Source organism: Zosterops lateralis (genome assembly GCF_965231275.1).
Source record: "Zosterops lateralis genome assembly, chromosome: 5".
Classification (NCBI taxonomy): Eukaryota; Metazoa; Chordata; class Aves; order Passeriformes; family Zosteropidae; genus Zosterops; species Zosterops lateralis.
Genome location: NC_139766.1, coordinates 12,386,406 through 12,410,477, shown reverse-complemented (window position 1 = coordinate 12,410,477; position 24,072 = coordinate 12,386,406). Strand labels below are relative to the sequence as shown.

The following is a 24,072-nucleotide window of genomic DNA, read 5'->3' as shown; positions in this document are numbered from 1 at the left end:
GCTTTTTTTCCCCCCACAGTTTCAGTGAGAACATCAATGCCATATTTTCACCTGTGGCTTTGTGTGTCAATTCACACTGCACATCTCTGATTCCATCTGTAGGAGACTGAGACTCAAGCCTCCTAAAGTCCAGGTTGGGCTATGAGCAAAAGAAGAAGCTGCTCCCAGGACTGAACCTAAAGCAGTCTCCAGCTCTGCTATTGCTGCCCACACTCTTCATCATAGAACACCCTAATCCCACTCATGGCATGTGTTCCCTCCTCCACCTGCTACAACACTTAAGGTTCCCACAGTAGTTTGCCCTCCAAGTCCTGATCACTGTGACTCTTCCTCCTCTGTAAGAGGAGCTAAAACAGCACTTTCTTGCCTAGCTTAAAAATAAGCTGTGCCTTGAAGTCATCTATTTATGCCTTTTTTTGTTGTAGTTTTATTGAAAAAGCTGGTATTAACATATTTATATTTTTATTCAACAACAGTTAGCTAATTTGTGCAACACAAAAAAATGCAGCCATGAACAACAGCTTTCAAAACAATCAGATTTACCAACTTTACCATCACTTACTCTACACCACTGAAAGCTCAAACTAAAAAGAGAAAGAAAGTTGGAAACGTTCACAATGACTATGTTAACTTTCCATACATTCAAGAAACCAGGAAACCGATCTGTAACAGTGATGTCAAAGACAGGAACGGAATACTGGTCTTTGAAAAGTTTCTATTTATTTCCTCTATAATTACTTCATGGTATTTTGGTTGGGTATTTAATTAGTTTTATAAAGCTCCAAAGATATATTTGTTTATTTCATTTTAAGATGTTCTTTTTGGTACCCAAAGCTGTAACAGAGTAAGGTACTTCAAATTAAAAACAAAAAATGGTTGCATTAAGATCTGCTTTATAATAAGTTATCTATAGAATCTTACTTGAGAATGTTAAAAGCTAAATATATGTTTTACAGTATCTCTAGCTGTAAATGCCAATATGAGCTGATAGCAATTTTTTTTTTCCTTTTTGAGCTGCAAAGATTAATGGAGGGGGCCAAAAGTCAAAGAAATTGTATGACACCCTTGAAGCAGTAGTTTGGCATTAACAAGTTCTCTATACAGTTTACCACACTCTTAAACCTTTTTACAAGGAAAAAGAAAAGGAAAAGGCAATTTTGTTAAATTTCATTAGAATAAATATGTACATATACTGTCCATGCCTGCTACAGCATACAGTATTTTATAAACAAACATTCTTTGTTCCCTTTAAAATCACCCTACACATTTCATACCGTATGTGTTTAGTGTGGCTTGAAACTGGTGCACATGTATTTGTGCTTCTACACACAAAATATACAGCATTGATCTAGAAAACTTCAGACAGATTTCAGGTGTGGTGTTGAGATGTCATATAAAAGCTCTAGACTTTGTTTTTTTATTTCTTGTAAGCAGATTTTCACCCACCCTTCCCCCAAACCAAAATACAAAAGCATGCAGTTCCCTTCATCAGTACATTCTCCACTTACCAAGAAATCAGTGCATAATGGCTTAAAGACTTATTTTTTCTGAGGAGTTTTAATATGGGCAGATTAACAGGTCATGTGAGTTGTGCTCCTTTATTCATGGTTAGAGTAGGAATCCTTTGGGATATTGAATTTTCTGCCAGAGCTATTAAGGGTGCAGCAGAACTTTCTTTTCCTGTATTGAGAGGACTTCCTGCCCACTGCACCATTCCTGTACCATTCCTGCATGCCCTACTTTGTGTGTACTTTCCTTTTCCATTTATGTCATTCATCATTACAGAACAGAGATAGATCTAACAACATTTCTGTGGAGGAAGGTTTTGTTAGGTTTGGATTTTTCGAATTTTCACGTTTCTCCAGGACTAACTTTGTCTCCCAGAAGTGGCCTCATTTAAAAGCGTTAAAATTCACTGAGCGGTGCTGCCTCTTGCAGTACCATTCTTTTCACAGTTACAGATACCAGGCATTGCCTGTATTCCCCAAAGGCCAGGATTAACATAACCATTCTGCAAACAACAAACAAGGGACTTTATCAAGTGTCTAGCAGGGATGTAACTTTGTTCCCCCTCAAGTTGGTTGCTGCCTTCAAAGAGAGCACTTCTAGCCAAGGTTTCCAGAACTCCAACCCCAAACAGTAGCACGGGTTTGTGTGTGAATTTCTGGGCTGTGTCTGATCAGCCAGTCCCTCCAGAGCTGCAATGCCAAGTTTTTTAATAGTCCTCACACAATGAAGATACTACTTATTGTTTTAAACAGAGCAAAGAGAACCATGGAGAATAAACTTCTTAAAATAAGCTGGCTGAGTAACTATACCAGTCTGTCACTTACTCACAGGGGAGGTGAAGCACAAAGTAATGTGATAGATAAATAAATAAATAAATAAATATGAGGGTATTGTAAAAAAGGAAATGGGATAGGTGAGATGGAGCAGCTTTTCACCAGCAGGAATTCTGCTTCCACCTTTAACTCTCATGAGGTCCCTCCAATGTGCCACATGCTCTAAAGGAATGTGGCTATTCATTCTTTCAAACAGGCTTGGCTTAACTGAAAGACAGGAAAACAGCACTGGAAAAAAAAAAAAATCAGGAGATTGAGGCAATAAGCTCTTACAATGTGGTGAATGCTGTGCACTGCAAAAGCAGGAAGGGCACCAGAACACGACAGTCCTGCAAACCACTGAGACCCTCAAAAAGATGGAAAGAAGTTGAGGAGCCTCAGCCCTCCTCAGAAACACTCCTAAACTGAATAAATACCCCTGTTTGTTTAAAGGAACCAATACAGACCACAGCACTGGATTTGCACTCGTGCCTTTTACTCATACAGTTGCAGTGATGGAAAATAATTGGCTTGCCACCAATAATGATACAGGCTGAGGGATGAAAGGATGCAACCTACAAATCCCACCACAGAAGCCACAATTTTTTGTGAAGATCACATCCTTCTACAACTCTCAAGAGGCTGGTTTGTAAATATAGAGGGATATTGATAAATCTAGTGCATTTCTGAGTTCACTTTATCCTGAAATATGTACAGATTGTTTGTCGCTGCTATAGCAATGATGTTCTCGGTTGGGTGCCATGCTGTGTGCAAGATCTTCTTAGTAAAGTCCAAACTGTCAACACTGATGTCATCTTTCCTCCGTTTGCCTCCAACGCAGACTCTCCGGGGCTTAAGAATGGCTCGTGGCTTACTGCTCTCCCGGGAGGCCTCCAGGGTGACATCCCGCTTGGTGTTGCGGTCAAACATTCGAAAAAAGTTGTTATATGCACCTGTCATTATCACACTGCAGAGAGACAGAGAGAGAGAGAGACAACAGAGGCGGTTAAACAGCAGCTTGTGCAAAGCCTACCAACATGACTGAGTCAGGACAGCAGAGTTTGACCTTAGGGTTGGCTGTCTCCTGGTTTCAGATGGGAAAGAGTAAGGAACAAAAAGGGGTTTTCCCAGTACTCCCCAGAATGAGGTGTTCTCTACCTCTGCCTTCCCCTCCCATATTATTCAAGGAAAATTACAGTTACCTCAAATAATGTCCACTCCCTGACATCATGAGAATGACATCACAAGATAATAAAAGCAGCATGTTTTAATAAGTTATTTTTCATTACCCTCCAGCTTTTTATGAGTGCTTAAGGATGATACATTTCAGCCTTTTTCCCTTTCTCTGGAACTTTACCTTTACCAGGCAATTACAGCTGAGTTTTACCATGATTTCAGAAATAGTCTAAAAAATTTACACATATTTCAAATCTTTTGATACAACAACAGTAAGGTTTAGTACATAATGATATATTTTAAAGAGTATTTTGAAGAAGTGTGTTTTGAAAGGTTCTGAAAAATCACATTGAATTTGCATATGTAAATTCTTTCCAGATGAAACTCTTTCCCTTGCTGAAGCCACAGATCTTGCAAGTCCAGATATCATTAAAATTTGTATCTACAATGCTTCTTAGAAATAAACACTCTGGTGTCAGGATTCTGGCACCTCTTATATGAACTTTGAATGAAATATCAAGTCAGGATATATTTCTGGGTCTGGGAGAAAGGGACAGAAAACATACCTCGATCTGTATAAAAATTACCTCATTAATCAGCTAGCAGTTTGAAATAATAGATTGCCAGTTGCTTCATTCCCCTAGTCCCTAGGGGAGGATATTTTGTCACTAACTTTAATGAATTCAGGATTTCATCCATGGCCCTCAGGTTATTGGATTAGCATAATCATGGGGTTCAGAGCCTTGTTTGAAAGCTCATCCCCAGTGAACTTTTTCCATATGTGAAACCAAGCTATTCTCTACTCTCCTATCTCAATCCCAAACAGGGTGGTTTTGTTCTGAATTTCCATTCTGTAAGAGGGCATTCACCCCAAATGTTCATGTCTCCACAGAGAAAGCTGTACAGTTTTAAGACTCAGGCAATCAGTAACTATTTGCCTTTCTAATAGAGCCCAAAAGAACATATTTGTCGTGTGTGGCATTAATAAACAAACCTCCATCTCAAATGACAGCTGCTTTCACACTTTGCTGTTGTGGGGGGAATCTCTGTTGAGCAGCAGACTGGCCAGGGAAACATGGAGCATATGGGAGAAAATGGGAGAACTCACAGGCACAAGCCATACTCTCCACCACACAAAAAATCTCCAGCTGATTAGATTAGATGCTCCTGGATTCAGGCGTGCCTTACAGTGTGAGCACAGCCTCCAGCCAGAGCTGCCTTGATCTCATTTGGGGGCATTAGGAGCCACTGTAATACAAATGAATGATGCACTGTAAAAGTACAAATGTGAGCTGTGCCCCTCATTGCTGTGACTACGGCTGGGGGCAGCGCAGGCTCCAGAGCCTCTGCAGGGTAACTGCAGTGGGTGAGCCGGGTTTGCATGCCGGGAATCACCCAGCTCCACCCTGCTCCCATCTCTGCTGGCGGCATACTGCACTCTGATGGCAGCTGATCCTACACCGAGCTCTGGGCAGCTCCTCAAGTGCCAAAGGGAGCTGCTGCAAACCAGACAGCCAGAGACACAGCACACGCTGCCTTCGGCAAGAGCTCCCCTACAGCCTTCATCGCATGAGATGAGTGGGGCTGCTCCCTGGAGGTCTGCAGGAGCTCCCTGCTGGGGGGATGCACAGGGAGGGGCACTTGTCCACATGCAGCCCCATCCAGCCTGCAGGGAGGTTTCTCCTTCCTTCTGCACCCGCAAAAGGCCTGGCGCAATCCTGCCTAGCAAGGCACAAGTTAACCTCACAAGCTAAAAAACAGGAGTCAGTGTGACAGCTTGATAAAATGTATCCCAGAAGCTGCAGAAAGCCTATTGATCAAGATTAGTGCCCATTTCAGAAATTGAATCAACAGCAGTAAATCAAATGTTTCATTCCTTCCAAATCACCATGTCTTGTCATTACAGCTCCTGCTGTAATGGTTATTTGCAACATGAAAAAGTCGAGGTTATTTCATATCTCAGCACTAACACACACAATTTGTGATGCGAACGGTCCATCTGTATATTTTCCCCCAGGCAAAATTTTGAAACAAGTTCATAACGCTGGGGCACCCCTGTGCCATGGGCTGCAGAGCTGTGGCTCCCAGGGGAAAAAGGAGCATCTCCCTGATGGCAGTGGGAACTGTCAGAGAAGCAGCTTTCATGCTGGCAGAGTACCAGTGCACCAAATGCAGAGAGAGGTGTTTGTTAAGGGTCTTATTTTAGAAGGTTTTGCTTGCAGTAAAACTGCCTTTACAGTCCATTTGCTTTTTAATTTCTTGAACTCTCGCATATTTTTAGAAGTCTGCTTTCTTCAGTTGGATTTACTGCAGTTATTTTTTTTAACATATGTAGATGACTACTTTTCATGCTGGCCCTATTTTTCTGCAGTTTAATGGCTCAGTAAAAAACAACATTATGTAAATGAGAAACTGCCCATTCTTGTTCAAGGTCACAAACACAGATGGATTATAACCTTACCTGCTGCTTAAAGTAATAAAAGAGAGTGAAAACTAGATGTAAGCCTGCAATTTTTTCCTGTTCAGGAAAATACAATGTACAATAATGGAGTCTATGTGATAAGGAGATTTTTTTTTAAAATAGTAGAATATAAATTGTAGCTCAATGTAGGAAGAGCCTGTTCTGTATTCCCAGACACTGCTCCGCACAGCAGTGTTAAAGCAAGGGCTTGCACAAAACCCTTGCAGGAGAGGCTGGTTCAAGAAACCAAAGTCCCTCATTCAAAACAGCCCACACTGCTTCACAGGTGTGTAAGGCAGCAGCCCAGGAAAGCTCTGTCTAACCACCTATAATTTTCCTTAGAAGGCAGGTTTACAGGATGTGCTACACAAGGTCAGAGGTACCATCATCTCTGCCATGCAGAGGTATTTAGGATGCAGAACATGCTCCAGTGCACCCTGAGGAGCAGTGAACTGATACCTCAGGCTGGAGAAAAGCTGCAGCCTGACTGCACCAGCTCAAAACACCACAGCTACAGCAGCATGATTACAAAAAAATCCCAAATAAAACACTACCACACCCCACCTCCTCCCAAACAAAACCCCCAAACCAAACAAAGGAAAAACCAGGGAGAAACCCCAATGGCTGCAGCATGACTGCCACTACCTACATTGAAATGTATGTATTCCATCTGCAGCCCAGCCAGTGCTCTGGAAGGAGAGACAACACTCCATACCTGCAGGGCCCTGAATGCATTCACTCAACTCCATGTTAACCCTCCTGAGCAGTCCCAGGCAGGGAATGTTCTCCTCTCAGCAGAGCACCTGGAGTATTCTCTGCTTCCTCTGTTTGATCTCCTCCAAGCAAGGTGCTGGCTGTTCTTCAGGTATGTGTGTTTGGATTTACAACACAAAATGCTGCAGATCCCTCCTGCCTGCACTGACACTGGGCATACTTGCTTACAAATGATGGTAAGCAAGGACCTCACTGCCAAACTTCAGTCCTCACATGGGGTCACTGGGGCCCAATCTTACCCCTCCTTATTTTTTTTTAAACAAGAATAGCAAATGTATTTTTACAGAAGTTAAAAGGGGAAAGGGAAAACGGCAGTGCAGAGCAATCCCTACTTTTACTGACTTTTCACTCCCTCCCTAGTCACTGTTCTGTTCTCTTTTTCCCTTTCTTCCCCTCTGATTTTGATTCTGCCTATACCACATTTCCCAGATAGGTTTTCCTTTCTCCTTCTCTTCATGATCCCCTCTTCTTTCATTTCCATCTATCCTGCTCTACAACTTTAAAAAAAAAAAACAAACTCTCATCTGCTTCTCTCTTCCATTTCCCACCCCTTTCAAATCTCTGTTTTACTTCTGTAAGTCTCATTGTTCACCCTTTTTTGGTTATCTTCCTCTACCTGCCAGTCTTGAAGACAACTTGCTTGGCTCCCCAAGTGTTTTGGCTTGCACCTCTATCTTCTTTGGGCTGAAGGCTGGGGAAACAGCAAATCCCCAAGAACCAAAGCTTATTTGGGCAGGGAAGGTAGTTCCCAAACTAGCAGAACATTAACTGTACACCTCCCATTCAGTTCAGGCTTCTTCACCCTGCATCACGTTGATCTGGTAGCCAGCAATAATTCAGGTGGGGTTGTTTTTTCTAAAAGTAAATTTTCAATCTGTAAAATTGTCTGAAATAAAGAAAAAATTGTTTGAAAAAAAGAAAAAATCTTCCTGTTTGCATTGTAACAGCTCAAAAGGAGTAGATGTTTACCTATGGATAATGATTTCATTAAATATGACACCAGCATTTTACCACTGAGGTTTAATTTTGGGCCAGAGTTTTAGGGTCTACAGAAACAACCTCTCAACTACTGATGGCTTCAGCATCTTTAATTATCTTAATACTTTAAAGCATCTGAGTCTTGATATTTTGGTTTTCGTAGCAACTTTGTTAAATGAAATGTTTCAGTATAGGATTTTCCCCCACTAAAAATTCTGCTTCTCTTGGGTGGTCAACAAATTCTCTACTTCACCAACTTCAAAGGCATCTGAATAGGATTTTCACCATTTCGCTAACCTGCAATGAGATATTCCACAATATTTTCTTAGGCAATGAGATTTCATCAAACTTGTCAGTCAGTAAGAATTGGCATATTTCTCAGGTTTGTTATTCCCATACTTCAAGCCAACCTCTTAAATGTTATCCATATTGCAGCCATCCTTGCACACAACAACCTTCATCAAAATCACTCCATTCACCTGCATTGCTGAATATGAAGGAATGCCCTGAAGATTTGGGGTATCAGATGGAATCAAGGCTTGCTTAAAAACCAAACCATTACTGGCTCCACATTGCTTTGTGTTGTTTTTCTTGTTTAGGGTGTTTTGTTTGGGGGTTTTTTTGTGTTTTTTTTTTTTAACTCTTTGATAATTTTTGGGCTAATTCTGGCCCAAATTAGTCTTCCCAGATGCAGAGTAGATTTATTCACCCTCAGATTTCTACTGTCTGGAGAAATTCAGCTCGTTTCATAGTTCCCTTCTTTCACTGTTGCTCATGAGACCGTGGAACCCATGGGACGGTGACAGGATTAAGAACAAGGCTGGGCAGGGCTACAAGGACTCACACACACCCTGCTTAAGGGTGATAGAAAAGCTAAACCAGCTGCCCTGCCCCTCAGTGCAGAGGTGGCAGCAGAGCATCATTCCCCGGTGCAAGAGGCAGGGCTTGGACTCTGCAGGTGTGAGGGGAGGAGACTCAGAGGGCAGCTTCCACCAGAGCCTGCCCCCACACTTGGGAATCTCAGCAAAGACATCCCTCAGGCACCCAGCACGAAAAGAGACCTGTTCTTTGACCTGAAACTGTCTCCCAATTATATTTTGGCCCCCTAAATTTTCAGTATTTCATTGCCATGTGTACCAGTGCAGAAGAGAACATCTGCAGCCTCCTAGGATTAATGTGTAAGGCCCACCAGATCTGGTTTCATGGCAAGCTGACCCAATGAAAGAAAGGATTGATTCTGGAAGAACTCTTAAACAACATTTTCCATAGGAATAAAAAGGGAGATTTATTATAGTAAAGGGAAAGGAAGAAGGATTGTTGCAAGCAATGAGGAACTCCTGAAACATTGGGAAATTTTCCTGTATGCTGTGCTGTGTAAATGCACTATGCTGTATGTGCTGTATGCACTGACTCCCCATCACAAAGAAAGAATTTATTTAAACCTGGGGAGGAGGCTGCTAGAAAAACTTGAGACACAGGATTCAGGGTTGTGGCACCCTGTTACAGCTGGCTGGCATGAGACTGGGAATAAGAACAAGGGATCCCCAAGTACTTCCAAGCTAATATTTGACATGCCAAGCTTTGAGAACAAAATGATGTCTTCTAGCACGCCAGCATGGAGTGTGCTGCCAGACAGGAATAGACTCTTAACATCTCATCCAATGGGATCTGCCAACTCCTCCCGATTAGAGTGAAGGCTGAAGGATATTCAGGGGGATGAATGACAGTTCAGTAGGAAAGGGCTGACTGAACAGTTGTATGTGACTTCACTCATCTGCTTGCAGCATATCACTTATCTTGATGGTATTTAGAAGTCTCCCTGGCAGAGGTCCCATACACCCATTCACTTGAAATCTTAAAAAAAAAATAGTTAACTAAGGTATTCACTTGCTATCATGTAAAATAAGGCTTTGTTTGGTTTTTTTTTCTGGCTTCTTTACCTCACAAAAAGCTACTAAAGTGCTTATTTTTTAAGGTAAATCTGAAAGCTGTTGACAGTGGGAAGAAAACAATGTCCTCCAGGTCATTATTAAAAGACTTGACTTTGGATGTGAATGGAAGAGCTAAATTAAATTGCTGTATAAGTAGAAATCACCTATTCTATATAGTCATGTAATGATGTATATACAATAAAGATAGCATGATTTTTGTGTAATACACTCAACTACAGCTAATACATGCTCATCTGGATGAATTAGTGTGAGACCCTTGCTTGGCTCCCTCCCCTGACCACTGTTGCCAAAGTACATAGTGATTAATGTGCCCTTCAGCAAATGAGATAGGCTCTGTCTGATTGTATTAGTTCCTGTTCATTGGAGTAACTGAGCATCAATCACGTTCTAATCAGAGCTCATGTATGTTGATTATTTTTGTGAACAGCCTCACATCAGGTTCTATCATAGCCTAGATTAACTTCTTAGTAATGACAAAACTTAATAAAAAGTATTTTCACCTAAATAATAAAAACACTACCATTTTTAACTGAACAATCCTGTCACTACAAATTGTCATTGTGGCTTTGAAGTCTGCAAAAGATAAAAATAATATGTTTAGAACTGCAGTTATTACTGTTATGCAGATGGATTAATAACCTAAGTACTGCAGCATCTCTTTGGAGTACAATATGCTTTTCCAATACGCAATTTTTACCTTTAGTAATAGTCCTTTTTTAAAAACTGCATACCCAAAGACTCAAATTAGGTGACCTTACTGTTCAAATGAACTGTTTTTTAAGAGGTACTGGTACCTACATATTATTTAAAATATGACCCTCCAATAAAAAAATATTCTGGTAACATATAGCAATACTTGTCATATTCATAAAGCAAGGAGCTCAGAGGAGTGAATCAAAAGATGAGCATCAGTTCTGATACATTTAACTCCTAAAAAGAAATAACTAAATTAAAGAGAGCCCTTTTCTTTGTCAAATGTTTCCAGCTCCTTTACTCGAGAGTTTCTTACAATCAAGAGCAGCACATTGTGTTTAGTGACAGGTTTGGTAATTGTGCATGACTAATAACGCCTCAGCGTCTGGGCAGTACAATAAATGAAGCCCTCACAATCTAATGTTCCCACTTAATAATTACTCCCTGCATTGATCTTTCTGATCTGTCAAGTAGGAATGAAAATATTACACTCACTTTAAACCCTGATATTGAACAAGAATTCCATTACTACCAGGCAACTATCCGGAGAGTGGTCTTACCACACTAATGAGGACAGCAGCACTTCATCTGGCCAGAGGAGAGAGACTCTAGGTCTGGGAGTAAGTGGCTGCCCATCCTGTAAAATACACTAGGAATTCCCAGCAAGGATAAGCGAAACGATTTAAAAATACCTGAAAAGTCCTGGATCTTTTTCAAAGTTTCCCAATATCTACATGATTTGAATGCACTGTTGTCCTGTGCCAGACTTAGGCAGGAATCAGCGCTGTCTGTTTTCCAATAAATGCTTTAAATTTTGTATTTCTAGTAGGGTCAAACTCAAGCTATAACCACACTGAGAAAACCCTCTGCTAAAACAGCCATTCACGCATTGGTTTGGGAGTTTCAGAGAAAAGCCCCAAAACCTGGATCTTCCACTAAACTTTCTGTGAGTCATTCCCAATCTTTGGCCATACCAAAGCCACAACAGCTAGTGCCCAAGTTGCAATGACAGCAATCTGGGAAATACTTTGGTCAGTGTGGTCCATCTATGTAATTTTAAATGGCCAGAAGTTGGTATCACAGAGTTGAGTTAATTCTTGTCAAAAAACACATCACTCTGACACCCAGGCAACAGAGATAATGGAATATATATGTATTTTCATTAGCACAATGAATGATACAAGGTATCATTCATACCTTTTACAAGGTAAAAGTTTCATTTTTTAGCAAAGACATAATCTTTCCACTGGTCAGGTGGACCATAATTTCTATTGATCTGCATTTGTGGAATACAGGACTAGAAGAGACTTTGTACTGCACTTCCAAGTTCAGACTTGTAATTTTGACCAATGTTGCTTTCACAAATTTCCTGGCACCACCACCAGAACAGTTGGGTTTCCTGTATCTCCACACTCAGGATGGGAAGACAGCTTGTCACTGTTTGGACAGGTATGAACTACCTCTAATTTCCAGGTTATAACTACCTGTTGACTCTCAACATCCACTTGCTACTGTGTCATTATCACTCACATTTATTTTAGCTAGATTCTCTTCCTCCCTATGTTTATCTCATTGGTATACTTACTACAAGCCATTAAAATCTTGGCTTCTCTTTTGCTGAGCAGATGAAAATCAAAGTCCTGGCCTCTCTTCTTTAGAGCAGCTGTCCATCTGCTTGATTAGTTCATCCACCTTGGTGATGAGGGACAGGAAATGCATAAATGCAGTTCAAAGGTCTTTGTATAAGAGCCCAACATAATGTCACCACTACTCCCTTCTCTGCTGGATAGCCCGGTCTTGACCATTCAAGGATCATATTTGTCTTTCACAGATGTCTCAGAGTGCCTGTTTCACAGTCCTTGCCCACTCCAGGGTGGGTAGACCTGCTTCAATACAATGAGACAGACTGTTTTCCCAAATGAGAGGCTGAGCTGAAGGAGCAGTTCTAGGCTCAGTGCCAAACTTCTGCCTCTTGGCTCCTAACTCTGCTGAACCAGGAGTCACTGTGTGTCACTCAATATTGGCTCCTGTGCTCTCTTTCACATGCATTTTGTAGACTGCTAATCCCTTCCAAAGTCATCTAGCATATGAATGTCCTTGGGAGTTGTTTCCAACTGATAAGATGAAGGTTTGTGCTCTTTTATTAACTAAAATCCTCACCTTGCATTACACTCTTGGATTTCATCCATTTTTATTAATCCAGTCCTCTTGGCTGCTCAGCTATTCCCGTGCCATATTCCTACTCCACAAAGTACTGCCACCATTTGCCAGCACTAGGGCGTTAGCCCACTCCATCCTTGCTCACACTCTCTGACTTGTGTCAGTATTTCTCATTAAAATGTTCAACAAGATATTATGCCCAAGATCAAACAAGAATGTCTCTCTCCCTCAGTGCATAGGGAAAGGGACTGCTCTGATGGAGGGAGGTATCAGAAATGTCATTTGGCAGCAGGTTGTAGAGACTCAGTGGGTGCCTGTGATGGTCCTTCCTCACACCCATTCAGAGTAAATGAACTGAATTTCTGAGGCAGCTCCTGTGCAAATACAGGATCATGAAAGTTTTCTTAGTATGTTGGTGGGATTGTGTGATTTGGCATCATTCTTTTTTAGCTTTTGCAGCCTATTTATGACTTGGGTGAAAATGGACATAATTCGAAGGGTTTTTTCCCCTAGGGCATGAGCCAAGGTTATTAAGGCATACATCATGTCTAAGGCAGTCAGAGACACAACTGCAAAAACACCCAAATATCTTCTATCAACCCGAACACTGGCATGTGATTCTGTACATTGATGTGGAAAATAACCATGTGTAACTACTTTCAGTTTGCTCCCCATCATATGGGAGGTCTTCTGCTACATGAGGACAGTGATGGACAGAAGGATGGATTGATTACCTGTCTGATCCATTCCATGCACATTCAAACTTGTCAAAGATGCAGTCGTTTTCATAGAGGGAACATAACTTGCTTCTAAGGTAATCATGGACCTGTTTTAAAGAAAATAACTGTCATTCTTGAAATCAAAGAAAATATAAAAGTCCACAACCAGCCCTACTCTTTCTGCATTATCTCCCACGTTCACTTTCAAAATATGCTGCATAGATTGGTAGCTCTGCAGAAGATATCATGTTTAAACTCCAAAGAAACTAACTGCACTTCTTCTCCACAGCCCAATTAACCAGGTGCTACAGAATTACTGTTGCAGGAGGGCACGAAACAGGCTTCCCTCAGCAGGCTGCAGACCACCCCTCTTCAACATATTTGTTTCCTGCTTGGGTGATTTTCTCAGTGCTAGCCTAATTCCCAGAGACATTTCACCAGCTGATACCCGAGATGGGCTAATTAATGTGCAAGAAATCTAATTTAAATAGTAACAAAAATGCCATATTCCAAGATAAGTGGACTCTCACTTATGGCAGAAAGAACTTGGCTCTATTAAAAGAACCTTTATGGTATTACATTTATTTTTGAAAGACATTTTAGAAGCTAAATAAAGCACAAGGTTGTAGTTGCACAGGCTGCAAGCAAGAACATTAATTTAGCCCAAGGACTTCTCCTATTTGGCTGAGAATTAAAAAAAAAAATTGCAAATTCTCACTTACTAACTAGAAAAGTGGTACTTTTCTAGTTAGTAAGTATTACACTACTAACCCAGCAGAACATCTCTCTCCTCTAGACCACACACCTCTGCTGAACAAGGATTATCATAAAGAGATCTCATGCAAACTGTTTCAGTCTTTTGTTTGATTACTTTTTCTTCTGGATGATTTGTTTTATTCCAGAAGGAAATAATAAGGTAAAAAAATCCTGCCTAGATAAATTCACTGTTGCATTTCCACTCCTGATATTTTCCTCTAGCTATTGTACAAAGTGTAAAACAAAGATGTGTAGGTGACCTCCTGGAGAAATACAAATCCAGTGGCCCAGGAGTGTAATTTGGCTCTGCCATGCTGAGGTTACAGGTTCTGGCAAGTCCAGTGAAGTTGTTCCTGCTCATGGATGCTCAGCATCCTCCTCTGGCCTGAGGGCACAAACATTTCTTCGAGTAAAATAACTTCTACCAAGACCAGATGAGAGACAATGACCTTTCACTTAGATTTTCTTTAAACTGACCCATTTTTGATAGTCAAATTGTACAGTATCGAAAGAATACTTGTAATGTAAGATTATTAATGATTATAAATTTTAGTTATGGATCAATTTTCATTAATAAATAAACACTGAACTGTTCATTACAGATAATGTCTTATACAGCAATTAATTGGTAAATGGCAGATAGAACATTCCACAATTAAATGCATTTACCATCACAGTGAGGTCAGGACCTTTTACTATTGATGCAGTTTCCTACACTCTCTGTAATTAAATCTGTTCCCTCTCTCTTTACTCAAAACTTTTTTATGCTAGCAGTATAATTTGTTACAGAACTGGAATTCTTTCCTTTGTCATGTTTGTGAGCTCCCAATACTTGGAAGAATTAGAAAGGTTTGGGTAAGGCAGAAGGAAGTAGATCACATTTGCCTCCCTAAATGTCATTTCTAGGTCTTTCTCTTGTTACCATTTCCAGCAGCCATCTGTCATGACCACTGTCATGTACACACCCTTTGCAAAGTGTGTCCAAGTCCACAGCTTGGAGCTGTGCCTTTCTATCAGCTTTGTCAAAAAGGATTTTGCAATTCCCCTCTCAGATGTCTTACCTTGTCAAGACTGTCAGACTCACCCTATTGCCTTGGACAACCACCCTGTTCTTTATATGGACCTTTTGATTACCACATTTGAGCACAATTCAGAGAGACTGTGAAAAACTAGTCAGAAGAAACACTTTCACTGTTTGCATATTCATAGGCCTCTACAACTGAGGGTAAAATCAGATTTGCCTTGTCTCTTATATGTTGTTCTTACCACTTATCAATAGTACTTGAAGGCAAACCAAATTCATTCCTCACTAATTATGAAGGACCGTTTTTTCACTGCAGTGTTTTACATCCGACCCTCATGGAATTATCTAGCAATTCTGTGCTCCAGTCTAACACAGCAACACAGCTATGCAGGGACCTGTTTTATTGGGACTGAATAGACATAACCAGGAATTGCACTGGTAAGTGACACACTGGTACAAATCCCTATGCTACAGACCCTGCCTAAAGTGGATCAAGCTATTACCAGCTATGACTGTGCTCACCTTGCTGCTCCTGAGGCTTCTGCTGGGGTAATTCACCTGGCAGCATCAGAAGAGTAACCTGTTAGGCTGCCTTGCAACATTTGAGCACTGGCCATTCCCCTGCACTGCTCTTTTAGTGCTGCCCAGTGACCATACTCTGCCCTTGTTTCTTTTGTGTGAAACAAACAGGAGAAAATCATGTTGAAATATTGTCAGCAGGTAATGTATTCAGCAGGGCTGCAACAGCTGCTCTGTGCAGTAGCACTCTTTGAGCCTCAGCATTGATATGAAAAAGAACCTGCATGAGGAATTCATTTTTGTTTGTCAGGTTTTTAATATTAAAATTGTAAGCTGATAATGAAGCAGTACAGTTATGGACTCTGCTCTTTATTACAACTCTGTGTGAAATCTCGTGTTGTGACCCTCACTACTGCAGCTAGGCAATATCCAAGTGCCTACCATGCAGTGGATGAAATGGGAAATTCAATCTTCTAATGAATTTTAGTCTTTTAATGATGTATTGTCATCATAATTATGTGGATACGTAACTGAAAATATTAGGTTTATTTGTTGCCTTCCAATGATCTACCCCCAAAACAACCTTTTGAGAAATTCCCAGGTTTATATATGAGATTTAGGTTTGTGAGAGAGAGATATCTCTGAGACAAATTATTTCAGAGAGTAATTTAAATCACTTTTGCTTAGGACAGAATTCTCTACTCTCTGCAGCTTACAAACATGAAAGGTTCTCAGAGCAGCTGGATCACATCAATCCTATGGAATCCTGTGGTACTGGCTTCCCAAGGCTCCTAGTTTCAGATTCTCCTTTGTTCTACTGCAATGCCCAGCAACACTTTTGTATATTCTTTACATGGCACTGGATAAATATTTGAAAATGAAAGGCAATCCAAAGATTTAAGAAAACTGTTATATTTTGCTATATTTTTAAAAATATTATATAAGGGGTTTTGTTGTTGTGGGTCTTGGGTTTTTTCCTATAAACTTCTGACTGCAATTATCAGTACTCATTTTTGCCCATCTCAGCATGAAGAAATATAACTTTTTAATTGGCCCTACTGTTGGGTGCCAGACTGATTTAAAAGTGGCCAGCTTGTTTCACAGCTGCCTACATGAGGAAATAAAAGCAGGTGTCAAAATCAAGACAAACAGGTTGGCTTGACCAGCTATTCCTCCCCAGGGACAAGGCTGCCTACTAAATTAGCATAGGTATAAAGTAATATATTACCTAAGTTCCCAAAAACTGAGATTCTATTCTGTTATATAAAACAGAGTCTCGCCCTTAGCCTCCCACTCCATTTTCACAGCATATCAACATTTCTAACACATTCAGCATTTAAAGCACTGCCATTTTAAGAGCAACCCCAATTCTGTAGTCTTAAAGATAAACAGGCTCAGACTTTCCAATATTAGCACACTGAGCAGTGAACACTATCCACCAAAATGTAATGGATGCATTGAAAAACACTGGAGCCCACTCTGTCTACTAAATGCTAGCTAAAAAATACTGGAAATTTTTGTTTGTTTTGACAAGAAATGCTACCAAATTCTCATCATGTTTTTTTTTTAAACCAATCTTAATTATAGTTACGGTGAACTACTGTATCCCACCTGCCATTATTTAGACACAGAAAACAAGGGACAGATCCAGCACTGTCACAGAATTGTCTCTCAGTAAGCAGCACAAGTCCGATGAATGGCATTTTTCCTACTTTGCATACACTTTTTTTAATGTAAATTAGCAAGCTTTTTTCTTACTGCATTTTCATAACAAGCAGTTTCTGTAACACAGACATATTTTCCTTCTTCAAGTCAGAGTCAAAAAATGTAAGTTCATCCCTCTATTGCCAAGCATAACAGATGTCAGAGTACAAACTTAGTGCTGGCTGGAGCCACTGGCATTTTGTCTGGGTAACATCTCAATGAATTCAGGCAACCAGATGTGTCTGGCATTTGTGAGCTGCTGTGTCAGTGGTGATGCCAGGGTTTAACATGAAGCACTTCTAGAACTAGGCACAAGGGGAAACACACAGATCAAGTAGCAAAAAGTAGTTCTGAAATGACAAAGGTGTAAACTCTCAGCAGTCACACCAGGACCAGAGTGCTAAGCATCACACAAAACCTTTTCCTCAGTTCCTTTTAAATGTTAGTAGTGAAATATGTCATTTAAAAGCAGATGCCAAAGTGAAGAGATGATTTCTCTTGTTAGAATAATCATTTCTTTCAAGAGCCCAATCCACAGGGAGTGCTACCTTGACTCCCAGGCTTTACAGTTCCTTACTAATGCTGCAATTGCCCTTTTTGCTATAAGGATGCCACTGTGAGGATTTTAACCACCTTGATTAATTCTCTTACCTTGCTGCTTCCCAGATAAGGTTATGAGAAATTTACAGAAACATCCAGGTTTTGAACACTGAGATTCTTTTATAATGTTGCATTTTAAGATGTAGGAGATTCTTACCTGGTATGTTTCTACAGGCTTTGTTTCCATGTTCAGATCCCAAACCTTGACAGTGAGGTAATCTCTTGTAAGCATGTATCTACCACTGTGACTGAATTTGACATCTGACACTGAAGAGATAATTTCTGAAAAAAATGATCTGTTACTGGGGTCTTCTGGTTCTTCATAAACTGTTCAAAGAAAAAGAAGCAAGAAACAGAAATCAGGATTGTTGCTGATGCTCTGTTGTACAATCTGAAATGTCCATTTCTTCTGAAACGTGTAATTCAACCTACCAAGGAACATGATGTAGAATTAACTGTATATCCAGCATTTAATTTATTCTTTTAACTTTATATAAAAATGCAAACTATAAGCTTTAAATATTACCATAATTAATGTTATAGCTATGGACTCAAAGCATGACTTTGGGAAATTGTGCAAATACACTGGTTAGTTGATTACAGATACCTACAGCAAGGCATTTCATGCCTTCATCCTTTCTGGGGTCTGCATACCCATTTCCTGACATACCCGAAATCCAGGTGTCCCTGTCACTTGAGAGGTGTGTAAATGTGATGTCACAACAGTGACATGGCATCCCTGGGAGAGGTGGTTACTCAAAGCTGTCCTGCTTGCCAGAACCAGCTGGCTTAGCTGGTCCATGTCTGAAGGCATCCAAGGCTAAGGACAAAAATTTTAAAAAGCTACTGCAAATTGCAATTACCTCTTCTTGAGAGCTGAGCATAAAATAGACAGGGCTTTAGCATATGGATGCATGAACTATGTAGTTGGTGTGCAATTGCTGACAGTTCTGGAAAGCACTGAACTCCCTGAATATGATGGTCAGCATTTCTGTGTGATCTGACAAAGCAGCAGGTCATGAAATATTCCTTACACGATGTTCATACTTGAAAATCCAGCTCTTGTAGCTATTAGTCATCCCTGTTCAACTGTACATAAGAATGATACTGGATGACTCAACCCCTACCTTAGGGCTGCCTAGAGCAATTCTGTGGTCTTTCTGCAGATGCCTGTGGCCCTGTGATCCAACTGACCTCTATGGTGAACTTCAGTACAAAGTCGGGCTTTCAGGGTCTTTTAACTCTCACAAAATCGTAGGGTTTGGGGACCTATTCCTAGAATATTCTTTGAAAATTGGCCATTTAGTGAATTTCATTTTCAAGTTTCAAAAGCAGGTGCAGAAAAGCCATGTGAGGAAACATGAAAGCATGCTGAAAGTAGGAAAACTTTTTACTGTCAGTCAAAATGAAGTTTTTTGTATAGTCCACTGGAACATTTCTCTCTCAATTATTTTATCCACGACTATGATTCAGACTGTTGGAAGCAAAAAGGTTAGTTTCCATTAGGTGAAATAATGTTCTGCTGAAAGTTAAGGGTGAGTACGTGGGTGAAGTATGTGGGGTAATGCAAAAAATTATGGGCAATTTTCTTTGGGGGTGGGCAGTGGAATGCAGCCAGGCATGCACATGAGAATAAGGTCTATATTTAAACATGCACCACACATCTGAATGGCAATGAACTACTTCAGAAAGAGCAAAAAACTTTTCAGATAGACTGTAAATGAACAACTTTAAATAGCTCTTCAAAATTTTGCCTAGACATTCTGCAAAGCAGGTATTTTGTAATTATCCTGTCAGATTTTCAAGAGAAGTCTGATGAGCACAAAGCAATTATCATTTCTCATACCTCTTCCCTTTAATCTGTCCAAACTATAGACTTCGCTGGCAGGAATTTCATCCTCCTAATTATGATGTGAAGCTGCTATTAAAACCAGGAAAGAAAAAAACAAAACCCACTCTAACTGATCTACACCTTCATTTATAGCTTAGATACATTTTCTTGGCACTATGTGGCTCATCCAACTCCCAGTGATTAGGAGTGATATTTGTACCTGAATATTCTGCATTTTGTTAATTAATGAGATTAAACCATTTCAATTTTTTTATCTGCCCTATTTATTGCTTTTCTATGCTTACTGCATTAAGTATTAGAAAGACTTAGATTAATTAACTCTGGAACTAACAGAGGCATTAAAGTCCTGTATCAGTACAGAAGGAAAGATATCAGTAGAAATTTTAGTAGCAGCAATTCTTTGGATAGTTTCTCTAGTCAGCATAACCAACACAGGAAAATTATTACAGGAAATTAAGGAGCAGCTCCCAGTGAAAAGAAGAAAGAGCTTAGCAACTTCCAGCATCTGCCTGAGCAACCAGCACAGGGCATTAGCCTCAGGAAATGAAGTGAGAGAGAGAGTGTTCTTGGGACTTGGCTACTTCTGGTTTAGCATCAACATAAGGTTATCCACACTGCAAAAAAGCACAATCTTCCTTCAGTTTGCCTAATACAGGTGGAGTAATTGGAGACAGAACAGCAGTGAAGGGATAGTCTTGTGACTTGGACTTCAGGCAAGAAATTCAAATTCAGCCCTGACATCTCCAAGCTGACAGGAAAAAAACCATGGGTTTCCAAAACACATTTTCTGTTTATTACTGTTAAGACTTATCTTTTGGAGGCTGCTCTTGCTCCCAGGAGCAGTGAGTACCTGAAACACGAGATTTCAAATCTAGCTTACTTCTCTGTATCTAAATCTTGTTAGATCTAATATATTCTTTAATTAATTTTGTCGTTAATTTCTTAATAACAAACACCTGCCATATAAAAGGGTATTTACTTTCATTAAATCAAGAACTATTGTTCTTGATAATGGCCACAGTGCTAATTACAAGAAAGAAACAAAGTTACCTGTCTAGCTACCTAATGAACATAGGAATCACAAATGATGTGATGTGCTGAGTTCTCATGTGACACTTGCTCTAACTTAAATGTGACTTTGATGACAGGACTGTGGCATAGAGAAATATCACAGGATTACAGAGGAAAGCAGAGCATATCTCTGAGCCTGCCAGGAAGACACTGCTCCTGCCCCTTATGCCACCAGCAGATACATGGGTAAGTCTGCTCAGGGAAATAAAAATGCTCAATTCCTTTCTGCACGGCTTCCTGCTCACAAGTTCAAACCCACAATAGCTCCTCACAGAAGTCCAGACTTTGTAGAGAAGGATGGGTTTGGTAAAAGATACTTGCCAGAGCGCTGTTTTCCTGAATCCTGAAGAAAATCTTTTTCAGATTCAGAAAAAACAGAATGCTGTTTTTTTTCTTAAAAGGAAGTGCCATCTGCTGAAAAACAAACTCTTATCCCTCATAAAAAATATTCTTGTTTCCTTGTGAATTTTTCTGATCTAATGCAGAATGGTGACTTTCCTTTTCCAGTGGATAGGAAAGGCATCTCTAATGCGTGCATTTATCATGCAGAAATATATGCAGACGTCTAAAGTTAAAAAAATAAACCAGCCAGGAACAGCAAGAGTAGGTGGAAAGGTCCATGTCACAGTTCCCTCCCAGACACTGGCCAAAAAAAAGCAGATGCCTTGGGCAGTAGCCAACAAGAAGTGTGGTGCTCTAACTAACACCTTGTGGCTGCCATCTGCAATCTGGGGGGTCACAGGTGCTGTCACCTCAACTTACCATTAATATGGGCCTGATTCCACACAATTGAAACTGCTATTTATTGAAAAAGACACATCCAATAAAGGAAAAAAAAATCCAACCCAAAGTAATTTTCATGTTCAATTCTAAACAAGTAGCTGGGCAGAGCTTTAATCATTGCAGGATGTAAATTCTGGCATACGTGAACTTTAAAAAATATTAAAAATAATGCTAAAATTGTCTTATATGGTGGGTGCAGTGTCACAATCTGATACAGTATACAAAATTCTGTATTCCTCCTGAAATCATCACAGGATGGAATACTTGCAGATTAAGAGAAATCTGCTCCATAGATATTGTAAGAAATTCCATAAGTCAGGATAAAATTATAAACAGCTTTGAAGACTGATTCCCTCTAGCAGAAAAAAGCATTGTTTTCTTTCTACTTAGGAATAAATGATAACTTATTAAAGCGTTTTTTAAGAGGATACTGTTTATAGTTGTATCTTGTCCTGAAAACAACTGATTTTATAGCATTTGTTGTTACTTAGATTTAAATAATTGGAAATCCTACACCATGATATAAATCTCTTCCTCCCTCCAAAGACAGATTATGGATATAGAAAATCATCCATGTCCTGTTCAAGGGTCACAGCTATAAAGGGATGAAAACAGCTTTAGCAACAGTGGAAACAGAGGCAGTGTGGTTATGAGAAGGAGATGACCATGGAGACCAGGGCCAACAAAGTTGATGGCACATGATAGGGAAAACATTTTTTCATTTTTGTTATATAAGCAAGTAAACATTCTGCAGCTAGACTGAATTAAGAACTTTTTACAGATAAACCTCTGGGTTACACTGGTACACAAACAGGTGAATTTCAACTGGAACTGGAAATACCAGTGGTGGTTCAGGTAATCCCTCACTGGGCTTTAATTTCATAAATACTGAAAATGGATTCAGTCCCAGGCCAAATAATTTATCATTCAAACTAAGTCCCTAAGTAATTCCAGATCCCAAATGAAAATGGCTGCAATACCTGATTAGAACATATTGGAAAAGAGTACTTTGAAATGTATGGGATTTCACTGGTCTTGACAGACTAGCCACAGGAACAAAAAGAGCAAGAATCAATATGCTTTCCTAATAGATGATAAATTTTAAAAAATTAACCAAAATAACAAATTCTTTAACTATACTCTAATATTTTTAGATGGCAAATTAGCACTATTGCCAGGTCAGCAGTGATTTGCTCTATCACATATATTTTATCATTTAGCATAAAAAACCTAAACTAATTTTCATTTGAACATCTATGAAAACATTAATATTCTTTTTTTTTTTTTTTAAAGTACATGACACTTGTTACTAATGTTCAACACAGAAAGCACTTTTTTTTGTGCTGTTCAAGTCAAGAAATGCTACATCTTGAGCTAAGCATAATTCTGGGCTTATCACTAATGTGGTAAAGATCTCAAGACAAAAATGGGCAATAAAAATGACCACAAGTACCAAATTACTTCCATGCAAGGAATGGCTAAATAGACTGAGTTCTCTCAACATAGGAAAGACTGAGGGGGTCATGATTAGGAGTGGCATGGAAAGGATGAATAGGGAATGGCAGTTCACTTTGTACACTGTCTCTTCCAATCCACAAGGTAAGGGTCACCACTTGAAACTAGGACAAGGTAAGCAGAGAGAAGATGACCCTTCATTACTATACCTAATTTAGCTACTAAAGACTTTACTGAAAGATATTGTGAATGGTAAAAATAAAAAAAAAACCTCACAGGATCAAAAGTAACTGCACAACTTAAAGAAAAAACCCCCACACATCCATTTCAGTATTACTGAACATGGTAAGTTCACTTCCACTAAGGTCCCCGAACCTCAAGTTTCCAGCTGCAAATTGCAGAGGGTAAAGATTATACACTTGGTGTGCTTTTAAATTTTCTGTTGATATAGCTACTGCCTATATCAGAGCCAGAACACTGGGCTAAAAGGACTTCTGGTCTGCCCGGGTATGGTCATTTTTATGCACTGTTTAAAGTCTATTTTAGTATTCAATACAAAAGACTCCCTGAGTTCATTCTAAGTGAATCAAGCCTAACTGTAAGCTCCCATTGAAATTCATGGTCTCTTTACACCTTTTAGCTTCATTATTCATGATAATAATTTGATTTGCCATTATTATTTACTCTATCTTTCACTATCTCTGAATGCTTTATTGTTTTGTATTAAGCCAATCCACTCATAAATTCATCTCCCTTGGAAATTCTCTTTCAATAATAGAATATTCTGCTAATGTGACAATCTTGCCTTCTTGGTCTACACTGATTAATATGGTTATACATGAGAGGGAGTTTTTGAATCTGCTTTCATAAGCAATCTAAAATACAATTATTTTGTGAGACACATTTGTTTAACATTTTACATTGCCACAGCCTGTAGCTGTTTATCCTGCTCTAAACTAAAAAGAGTTTAGAGCAGGATATTTTTTCATATTTCCATTTTTCACTTACTTGTATATAATTCAGAGGGCACCTCTGTGCCCTGGTGACTTACACGTCTCATTTTCCTTCTTTTAC

At 39.6% G+C, this 24,072-nt stretch overlaps 1 protein-coding gene across 5 annotated transcripts in view; it reads right to left on the bottom strand.

Annotated features, from left to right (window-relative positions):
* Positions 1-416: 416 nt before the first annotated feature.
* Positions 417-24,072, bottom strand: part of PPP2R2C (protein phosphatase 2 regulatory subunit Bgamma) — a gene marked incomplete at its 5' end in the record, with an annotated part of 136,954 nt that continues 113,298 nt past the window's right edge. For all 5 annotated transcript variants that reach the window (XM_083861632.1, XM_083861629.1, XM_083861630.1 and 2 more), the window contains 3 exons: positions 417-3,288; positions 13,250-13,341; positions 17,995-18,164. In XM_083861632.1, coding sequence (XP_083717758.1) covers positions 2,997-3,288; positions 13,250-13,341; positions 17,995-18,164 — 554 coding nt within the window. In that variant the 3' untranslated portion in view covers positions 417-2,996. The remainder of the gene's footprint in view (positions 3,289-13,249; positions 13,342-17,994; positions 18,165-24,072) is intronic.